Source organism: Leptonychotes weddellii, chromosome 7 (genome assembly GCF_054177405.1).
Source record: "Leptonychotes weddellii isolate Sample4059 chromosome 7, ASM5417740v2, whole genome shotgun sequence".
Lineage (NCBI taxonomy): Eukaryota > Metazoa > Chordata > Mammalia > Carnivora > Phocidae > Leptonychotes > Leptonychotes weddellii.
In genome coordinates this window covers 116,601,289-116,611,768 of record NC_138375.1, presented here as the reverse complement: position 1 = coordinate 116,611,768, position 10,480 = coordinate 116,601,289, and the positions used below count along the sequence as shown (strand labels likewise).

General features: G+C 56.5%; 1 protein-coding gene across 1 annotated transcript; it reads left to right on the top strand.

Annotated features, from left to right (window-relative positions):
- Positions 1-269: 269 nt before the first annotated feature.
- IL13 (interleukin 13) lies at positions 270-2,868 on the top strand. Its single transcript, XM_006734693.3, has 4 exons — positions 270-912; positions 1,937-1,996; positions 2,253-2,357; positions 2,698-2,868. The coding sequence occupies exons 1-4, from the start codon at positions 784-786 to the stop codon at positions 2,803-2,805; spliced, it is 402 nt and encodes a 133-aa protein (XP_006734756.1). The 5' UTR covers positions 270-783; the 3' UTR covers positions 2,806-2,868.
- Positions 2,869-10,480: the final 7,612 nt, after the last annotated feature.

The window sequence follows — 10,480 nt, the reverse complement described above, 5'->3', positions numbered from 1 at the left end:
CCCGCATCGGGCTCCCTGCTTAGCAGGGAGTCTGCTTCTCGCTCTGCGCTGGCTCATGTGCTCTCTCTCTCTCTCTGAAATAAACAAAATCTTAAAAAGAAGAAGAAGAAGAAGTCCCAGAAGGATCCCTGAATCCGACCGGATCTTTCGGTGGAGACCTGGGAATCTGAACTTTTTATAATCCTTCCCACAGTGGGGCCAACAGGGAATCGGATGGAAGAAAAAGAATGAACTTCACTCTTTTCTTTTTATCCTGTTTGAGTTTTATATCCAAATCAAGCATTAGAGACCAGTTCATTGAAAAAACAAAACCCCCAAACTCACACATCTGGTGGACTGTAGTCATAGCCCTGTCAGCCGAGCGCTTCTGGTGACCCACAAGGGTCTGAGGACAGGAGCTGGGCAGACACTCAGGGTGGTTACCAGACAAAACTGCTGCAGTTCGAGCCGGCATGCCTGACACCAGGCTGCCCTCAGGGCCCTCTCACCTACCCCTGCAGGGAGCGCATCCACATCTTGGGAAGGGCTCCAGACCCCTCTCAATGATAAGTCCACAAGAAATCAAACTCTTTCCTTTATGCGACGCTGGATTTTCCACAAAGTAAAATCAAGATAAGTAAAGATGTGGTTTCTAGATAGTGCTTGACAAAACGGAGACCCGGGTTGGAGGCGTCATCACTTTGGCCTATAAAAGCTGCTGCAAGAGGCCAAGGCCACAAGCCACTCAGCTTAGGCCAGCCTACGGGTCTGCTCCTCACTCCTCCTGTGTTGGCTCTAGGCTCCATGGCGCTCTGGTTGACTATGGTCATTGCTCTCACCTGCCTTGGTGGCCTTGCCTCCCCGGTCCCTGGGCCTAACAGCATAGCCCTCAGGGAGCTCATTGAGGAACTGGATAACATCACCCAGAATCAGGTGAGTACCCTCTGGCCAGGGTCCTAGGTCTGAGGGTGCTGGCGTGGGGGACTCTCACGCAAGGTACTGGTCATGGCTCAGGCCATGAAGGCTGGGCCCCATCCTAAGAAGCCCCTTGGACCGGGATGGGCCCAGCCATGAGGGAGAAGAGCCAGGTTGGGGGCAGCAGTATGGATGGACCCATAGAGGGGTTTGGTGGAGCCCCCAGGGAACACCTGTTCCTCTGGCCTGGCCCTGCCTGCCATGGAAGCAGAGGAGGGGCCAGCTCCTACTCAGCCATTCAAGAAGAGGAAAGCAGAGAGGGGCCAGCACTCTCCTAGGACTCCTTAGCTTTTGCCATCTGGTTTGAGTGGAATCATGGGGCCATTATTCACAGCATTTTGGTTAAGCCCATTATTATAGAAGGATTCATTGGTAGTCAGCTCCTGTCCCCAGTGGTGATGGCTCATACTTTCTGGGCAATGACTCTGTGCCAAGCCTAGTGCTGGGTGCTTTTCATCTCCTTCCATCACTGCCAGCCACCTCAAAAGGCAGGTATGATGACCCTATTTGACTGACTAAGCCTCATTAAGGTTGACAAAAGCCAGATTCAAACCAGGCCTGGCTGACATCCAGCACCCATGCTCCAAACTGCAGTGTCCCCCAGTTCAGAAGACAGGTTTTATATACCTGCCCCCACCGCCACCTATCTGACTGACCTGGCCACCCCCTCCTCCCTCACCCAACGCTGACCTGACTCCTTCCTGGAGATGTCCTACTGACTGGCCAGGTGTTTTCTATGCCGCGGCCCTGGCTGCGGAAGGCTTCACACAAGACTTGTCCCTTACTGGTCGTGGCGCTCAGATTTTTCTCTCTCAGCCCCAAGACCCTGGACAATGGGTCTCCCCCACTATGCAGAGCAGGAAGTGAAGCTCAGGAACACTGGGGCGGTCCCAGGCCTAGCTCTGTGCTGCAGCGGGGATGCCCGTGGGGCTGGATCCCTGTGGAGACGTGGCCTGGGCTTACTGTCTTTCTGCTCCCTCAGGCATCCCTCTGCAATGGCAGCATGGTGTGGAGCGTCAACTGGACCTGGACCGGCAGCATGGTAAGGACCCCTGGATGCTGGGAGGGATGGAGCTGAGGCTGTAGGTCTTGTGCTCATCTTCTCTGAGCCTCCCTCACACGGCTCAGGGGTTCCAAGCAAGCTTCAAGAGCTACTCACAGTTTGGAGTCCTCCCACCACCCGAAGCCACCTCTCTCAGGGCTCTCCGCCCCCTCCTCCTGGAGAGTCAGTGAAGGTGCCGGTGGGGGCGTGGGGGTACCCAGCAGGGCCTGACACCCCTGTGTTCTTCTCCCTGCAGTACTGTGCAGCTCTAGAATCTCTGATCAACGTCACCGACTGCAGCGCCATCCAAAGGACACGGAGGATGCTGAAAGCACTGTGCTTTCAGGATACGTTGGCAGGGGTAAGGCCCTCTGCCCTGTACCCCCCAACCCTGTATCCACTCCTGCCAGCCCTGGGAGCTCCAGGGGAACCTGGCTGAGCATCTGGAAAGCAAGTGTCCACTCTGGGGCTGGGTCCACTGTGGCAGCAGGAACACGGCCTTTGGCATTTCCAGGATCTGGGCTTGTGGGCTCCTGACTCCTACCTGAGCTTCGGTTTCCACATCAGTGAAATGTGGGTAATAGTACCCCCCACACACACTTTGTGGGCATTAAATAAGCTGGTTCCTGGAAAGCCCCTGGCGGATGCTGGTCACCTTTGCTCTGGCGTCCCACTAACACACCGGTCTCTCTGTTCTGCAGCAGATCTCCAGTGAGCGCAGCCGAGACACCAAAATTGAAGTGATCCAGTTGATGAAAAACCTGCTCACACATGCCCGGCAACATTTTCGCCACGGGAGGTTCACATGAAGCATGAAAACCTAGCATCCTTATTTGCAGAGGCAGACCTGACCATTTAAGTTACAGATTCATTTTTCTTTCAGATGTCACAAATTTCTTGGGGGAGAGGGGGGCGGGGAGGGAGCGAGACACGATTTCCTTAGCTTGGACCTCAGCCTGTGCCGCCTGCCTCCGCCCAGCCGAGCCCAGCCTGCCCTCCTCTCCCGGGCTCTGCGCTCCAAGGACACAAGGGGAAACACTGCCTCGCGGACTGCGCCCCCCCTGAGAGCAAACCACAGCATTACAGTGGGGCGCGCCGTGGCAGACACGCCGGGGAGGGGGCCTTGCTGTTCACGCGCACGGCTAAGGCAGACAGCAGCAGCTCGGGCACATTTCTTCTTAGCCTTATTTATTATTGTGTGTTATTTAAACAAGTGTGTTCGTCTGTGCTGGGGACAGGGAGGGACTGTTGCCTTCAGAACCTGGAGCCGGGGGCCCAATGACTTGGGCGTTAGGAGTCCCTGGGAATCAGCACTGTGTGTAAAATTCTGCTACCTCACTGGGGTCCTGGGGCCGACACGGGACAGGGGAGAGGGCCAGAGAAGCTGCTCTTGTCTGCCAGGCAGCAGCTGGTCCTCAGCGAAAGAGTAATTTATTGTTTTTCCTTGTATTTAAAATTAAGAAATAAAATGTTATCAAAGGGTTAATAATATATAGAAGCGCAGCCTAGAAGGCTGCATTTGGTGTGTGTGGCCTGGTGGGGAGGGGGTCACTGAATATGTTCTTTCACTGACTTTGTCAAACTGGAAGCCAGAAATAAAGGCGGTGACAAGAGACTGGATGATGTTTGTGTTTTACTTTGGCCCTGGCGGACCCTGGTCTAGCCTCCTAAGACTCTGAGGAGCTCTTTGGGAGACAGGGCAGGTGGAGGAGGGGGTCTGAGAAGGAGTGCAGGGGGAGTGAGGGAGAGGACCTGGGCTGAAAGGAAGCAAGCCCCCAGGGGGGTGGCTGGCCTGAAAGACGTGCCCCCACCTACCACCCACAGGGAGGGAGGAGCAGCTTGGACCAGGACATCTGGGTTCAAGGAGGACATGTGGAACAGGCAAGAGACCTCAGAAGTCATCTTATGATCAGAGGAGTGGCCCTCCTGTGTCTGGTACCACCCCCACACCCTCCAGCATCTCCCTCATGGCCTCTCTGAAGCTTGGGGGAGAGGAGGCAATGTGCCCAAGGTCATACTCCTGGTAAGGAGCAAAGCCAGGATTAGAACCCAGAACTCACTCCAACTCCAAAGCCCATACACTTAACCACTCTGCCTTCCTCTGTCCAAATGTCATCTGGCCTAAATGCATGACTTTTTTTTAAGTAGGCTCCATGCCCAGCGTGGAGCCAGATGGCAGGGCTTGAACTCACGACCCTGAGGTCAAGATCTGAGCTGAGATCAAGAGTCGGACGTTTAACCGAATGAGCCACCCAGGCACCCCACGACTTTTGTAACATTGGCATCAACCTGTTTGGGCACCTCCCCTGATAGGAAGCTCCCAAATTCCTTTCTAGGGACAGCCAGTCAGTCCCTGGACACATCTCATCGTTAGTGCACACTTACCACCTCTGTGAACAAAGATGCACCAACTGACTTACGGCCCCTGCACTATGGAATGACAAGTGGAGACCCAAGGTCACAGGGCCCTGCTCAGACCACCTCCCCAACCAGGTCTTTTTGCTTCTCCCCGGGCCCAGGCCAGCACCACGAGTGCCAGAAGCAGCAGGCCGCAGCAAGCCACAGCTAATGCTCACGCCCGTCAGGAGCGGTTTACACGGAATCTCTGAGAGGCGCCCAGAAGGATGCGATGCCTCTGCATCGGGTGGTGGGTCATCAGAGACCAGTCTCAAACACTGAATGGCAGGCGGGTACCTTGCCTGGGAAGCCCCGAGCCCTGTGGGAAGACCCAGAGCGATGCTCAGAAGCCAGTGGAGGCAGCCACCCCGGGAGCCGCGAGAGGTGATGCTGTGTGTGATGCACACCACAGACGCCATGGCAGGACCCGTCCCGGGGCAGAGGTGCATGGCGGGCAGCTCCGGGAGCCACTCAGAGACGGCGGACCCCTTGCACCCAGGCAGAAGCGAGGCAAGACCTAGGGAGGGGGCATGGGAGCTGAGCGTGCCACGGGCCGTCGGGGGCAGGCGCTGGACCGTCTCTGTGGTCCCGGGAGGTCTCAGAACCTGTTTGGTCCCACTACATTTGTGGCGGCCTGCACTCGTCCAGCCCCGGGGCTAACTGGGACCAAGACACCACACGCACTCACGGGTTCGCACCAGAAAGAAGTCTCTGAGCGATGGAGGCTCCCCTGCAGCCGCTCTCCATTCAGAGTTCCAAGGGTTTTAAGGCCAGAGGATATTTAGGGAAGACTAATTCCGTTTTTATGCAAAACAGCCATCCATTCTCTGGCCACATCACCTTTCACCACATCCTCTGCTCAACCAGAGTCCTGGCCTGTCTGTCTGAAGGAGAATGCAAAGTCTTTGGGTGAAATTCCACGTGACTCTCCCAAGAACAAAGACCGGAGCTGAGGCTGGTGCGGGCAGGGCCAGTGACGGTTTCCTAAGGATGTATTCCCGTGGTAGTCAGGAGGGTGTACGGCCCTAAGAGGGCCGCAGAGGCTCCACCACTAGGGGTCCACAGCGCGCCGCGTCCTCAGCTCCCCACAGCTCCCTGCCTGCCGCTCTGAGACTATGCCCGAGACAAGGGACCTGTGTTCACGGGGTGTGCAGTCAGCCAGGGGGGCCTCGGGCCATTCCAGGAATGGTGGACCTCACGGAGCCACAGAACCAAGCCAGTGTGGGTGGCCAAAGGGAGGTGGGCCCGGCCAGGAATGAGAGAGAAAGAGGCAGATGAAACAGGAAAAGAGGGTGCGTGTCAGCTGTCACGGCCGGGAGCACCACCTGGGGACTGAGACCCGGGGTATTTGCTGGGAGTTTCTCTAACCATGTGGTCTCACTTCTTCCATGCGGAGAGGCAAACCCTGGGCAGGGCCCAGACAGAAGGGCGGTTGGGAAGAGACAGGGTGCTTGCTGAGTGGGAGGGAGATGCTGGTCATGGGGCCCAGGGCGGGGAGCCCCTCTGCACCCCAGGAACTCCAGGCCCCAGAGGTTTCACTGGAAGAGGGGCCAGGGCTCAAGTGAGAAGTGAGACACACTTGAGTTTCCGGTGAACTCGGCACCAAACACCTCTGTTTGCTGCTCAGATGAGGTGTCAGAAAACATTGCGAGTCACTGCTGGGGTTTCTCCAAGGCTTGGCCCTCTGAAGTGCTCAGGACTCAGGAGGACAAGGGTTTGCATCTTGCTTCCTTGTAACCCAGCAGCTTGAAGGCTGGGGTTTATCGAATCCATCGGCTCGTGGCTTTTTCATTATTATCAACAGGAAAGTGCCTTCTGCTTAGTATCTTAATTTAGCTGGTCAGTTTGAGCAAAACCGAAAACCGTTTCTCCCTTTAGCTGACTCCCTTCCGAGCAGGCCCTGCCGAGTCCAGGCTGACTGTGTTCCAGGCTGGCCGCCCGGTCTCGGACCCACGGGCCAGTCACCTGGGCCTCCCCAGAGGCCCAAGCTGGGGTCAGAGCTGATGGCTGTAGCCACGGTCACCCCTCCCACGCACGCTGCCCAAGTCCTACACTGAAAAATAAAAGTCATAAAGCCTCATTATGTTCATTCATTTCTCAGCTCCACCCAACAGCAGCAGAGTAAAGGGTTTGCAACGAACTTTCCCAGATCAACTGATTTCTCAGCAGCAAGGGAGGGCCCCATGACGAAGCCATTTGAAATCCCAGAAGCGATTTTCTACCTACGACCTCACTTTCTGTTGCGCTCTCTCCCTGCCCCTGCACGATGCCTTCTCTTGTGGAAAGTGGTTCTCTCAGAGCGGCCTTCAGACCCACCCCCAGCCGGTGCACCTCCTGGGCCGACGCTGCTGTGCGGTCACTGGTGACGCAAGGCCAGCATTAAATATAGCAGCTCACGTCAGTTCCGCTCACTGCATTGCTCGGACAAGCTAGCAAGCCCGTGGCGAGGGCAATTCCTGAAAGCCAGCCCGCCGTGGAGGCCCCTGCAGGCCAGAGGGTCCATGTGCCCCGCTGAGCCCAGGGCCCCGGGCCAGAAGGAGTCCCAGGGACACCGCATTAGAAAGGCAATTTCTCATTTAGTGTCTCCTCTTTCTGCTCATCTGTTTTCCCACATGTTCTGTAATGAGCATATATTCATTTCCCACTGGGGGACAAAGACAAATTTAAGCCAAAAAAAACCGAAAACGAAACAAAATGAGATTGGGGACTGGTCCGTGAACGTCCGGAAGGGGCCAGCAGCACTCGCAGGACAGGCTAGCCAGGAGCCCGAGCTCGGTTCTAAGCGCCCTCTGGGAGCTGGCTGTCTCAGGGGCAGAGCTGGGCACCGGCAGGGGTCCGGGACACAGGAGGTCCAGCACCACTCCTCCCAAGGGCCAAGCCGGTCCTGTGTTGCCAAAGATAGAGGAAGACACACTGTTCTTGGGGGGTCCTCACCCAGCCCCGGTCTGCCAGCCTGGAGGGAAGGGGGTAAGATGGGAAAGAGTGGGCCGCCAGTCCAGCTCTGAGGCTGCAGTGACGGATGCCCCAGGGACGGAGGGAGAGGTCCTGCACACTCCTCAGCCAGCTTCCGTCTCTCAGGAGAAGGACCTTCACCTGCTTCTCAAAGAAAAGGGAACCCAGCAGCCTAAGGAGCTACTTCAGCTCCACTCAGAGAAGCCAGAGTCCACAGCTGTACCTGCCTTGGCCCCCTTCTCCCTGCCTTGTTTGCTCCCTCTGAGAGGTCCTCTTTGCATCTGTACTCAGGATCCCATTCTCCCTGCCCTTGCCAGGGGATCCAAACAAGTCCCAGCTGTGCCCCTAACTTCCCTCATGGTTACTCAGGCCAAGTCTTGGCTGCCCTCTCTGTGAAATGGAGCTCCATTCATTCATTCATTCATTCATTCAGTAAGTACCCATTGAGGCCTTTACCAGGTGTTCTAGGCACTGAGGATCCATGATGAACAAAACTAAGGTTACTTCTGGTGGGGGGACAGGCTCCGCAAACAAGGGAACACGGACAGTGCAGGCAGCGGTGTCAGGGGGCTGGGTACTGTGAGGGGAGGTCAGAGAAGTCCTCCCTGATGAGGTCAGGCAGAACAGAGATATGGATGGAGTGAGGGAGGGAGAAAGCCATTAACTGAGGAAGACGTCCAGGGAGAGGGGACAGCTAGCACTGAAGTCTTGAGTGAGCATCAGGACGAGGAGAGCAGAGGCCAAGGACAGGGGCAAGAGGGACAGGTGGTCAGGGCTCTGAGGGCAGGAAGACTTTGCTCTGGTGGGATGGGGTAACACAATCTGGCTTCCATTTAACAGAAGCACTCGGGCTGCTGTGTGAACAACAGAACGTGGGGACAAGGGATGGGAGCGGGACGACCAGTGAGGACACTCTTGTGGAAACCCAGGTGGGATAGGACAGGGCAAGAGTGGATGTGATCAGGTTCTGGAGATGTGTTATCTACATGACATACACTTATACATCATTTACATAAACACGTATGACATCTGAGATCATAAATAAGTGTATATTATGTAATATATAAATGTTAAATATAGAACTTTTCTACCCATATAAGTCTTAAAACGCCTTTATCAGGGGAAATTTCAAATGCATACAAAGTAACTCCCCCGTATCCACAGCCCAACTTTAAGTTAGCAACTCATGGCCAATCCAGTTCTGTCTCTATCCCCCCTGCCCCCTGCCCCCATCCACACGTCCAAGCCAGCATACCCTTCAGTGTGGATACAGTTCCAAGGCAGAGGCTTTGGTGCTGGACTGGATGTGGGCCCGGGAGGCATTTACCATGGTGTGAGCACCCTGAAGGATGGGGCTGCCATTTACTGAGCCAGGGAAGCCTGGGCTCAAGTGTGTCCCTGCTGACAAAGTACTGATCCCACGGGACCGCCCCCCTCACCCCCTCACAGCACACACCCCAGCAGAGTCTGCCATCCCATCGGGTGTCCCCCCCACCGCACTCCAGAAGCTATCTCAGTCATGTCGCTGATTATCTCCTGTCACTAAACCCAGTGGAAACACTTCTGCCCTATCTCATCCGCCCCTGAAGAACATCTGATGCCAGTGACCACTCGCTTCTCCTCCAAGACTCTCTCGTGCCTGGGCTCCCTCCCAGCCCCCCTAGCTGCCTGCCTCCTCTCCCTCCTTCTCTCCCAGCAGTGCAGGAGTGCCATGGTCATTTCTTGTCCCCTCTCTTCCAGAGGCCCTGGGCTGGTACCGTCCTTCCCCTGGGCTTCCTCACCATCTGTCTCTACAACCCTCAGCTCATGGTCCCTCTGTCTTCCTTTGGAAACTGCAGCTCCCAAGCCAGAAACCTGGGGCCTTCTGGGTCTGCTCGCTCTTTCTCACCCCCATATTCAGCACATCCCAAGTGAGATGGTGATGGTGATGGTGATGGTGCTGGTTGGCATTCACCAGGCAACACACCAGACAGACACTGTATTTACTGCCTCAGATAACCTTCCCACACCCCTATTATTAGCCCAGTTTGACAGAGAAGCCTGGGCAGGGAAACTTCCCCAAAGTCACCCCAAGACTGAGTGGCAGAGCTGGGACTCATAGGTAACAGGGCACGTGGCCTTCAGGGACACTGCACTGCTGGGAGTCGCTCTCAGACCCGCGGCTCCAAGTGCCCCACGAAATCCGAGATCCGTGGTCCATGCCCCGCCATCCCTGCCAGCTCCCAGTTCTGAGCTTGAGCTCGTACTGATGGTGACTGCAGTGCTCCAGAAGGTTCCCCTCCCAGGCCTGGGGCTCGCTCAGTTTCTCCAGGCCCCAGAGAAGCCCTTCTGGCCTTCCATAAACTGTCCCCCTGCCCCCCCGGCTAAGGCCTACTTATTCCAATCTCTACGAAATATCCCTCCTTTGGAGGAGCCTTACTTTCTGTCATGAATAAGCCTGGGAGGAGCTGGGAAGGGCTCTTCTGTGTGTTGTCCCACTCAGCTGATGGAAGAGGAGGGAAGAGGACAAGTGCAGGGCTCAGGGCAGGATGGGGCCACGGGGACGGCTGGTGCGGCAAGACTCCGCAGCCAGGGCCGGGAACCTGGGCTGCTCTGCTCAACCCCCACCGGTCCCTGTTCTCCAGGGAGCTGTGGACGGTGGGAGGAGGCGGACGCCCCCTTCCTGTGCCCTTGGGATTGGAGGGGGGAGCTGGGGTGTCCTCCTGGAGCACTGCTGGGGGTGTCTGGACACGGCTGAAGCAGGAGCTCTGAGACCCCTGGGCTGCAGTCTCAGCTGTGTGCTCTGGAACTCCAGATCAGCAGTGGGGGCCCCAGGGTCAGCGGCCCTTCCTGTGGGTTCTTTCTTTAAGGGTCCTGGGCCCAGCCTGCTCCTCCACCCTCCCAACATTCTCATAAACACCTGCTTTTCTGCACGGAGTGCTCTCTGCAGAAGGTGCCCAGGGCTATCTACGTCCTGCGGTGACTCCAGAGACCTAAGTACGAGGGCCGCCGGGCAGCAACTAACGGTGACTCTTCCAAACAAGGATAAGGCCTCAACGACTAAGGAGACACATCCAGGAGGGACATGTGTGGGGTAGTGTCCCAGGGGCAAAACCTCCACTGGCCCTGTCCAGACTCGGCTTGGCCTAACAGATT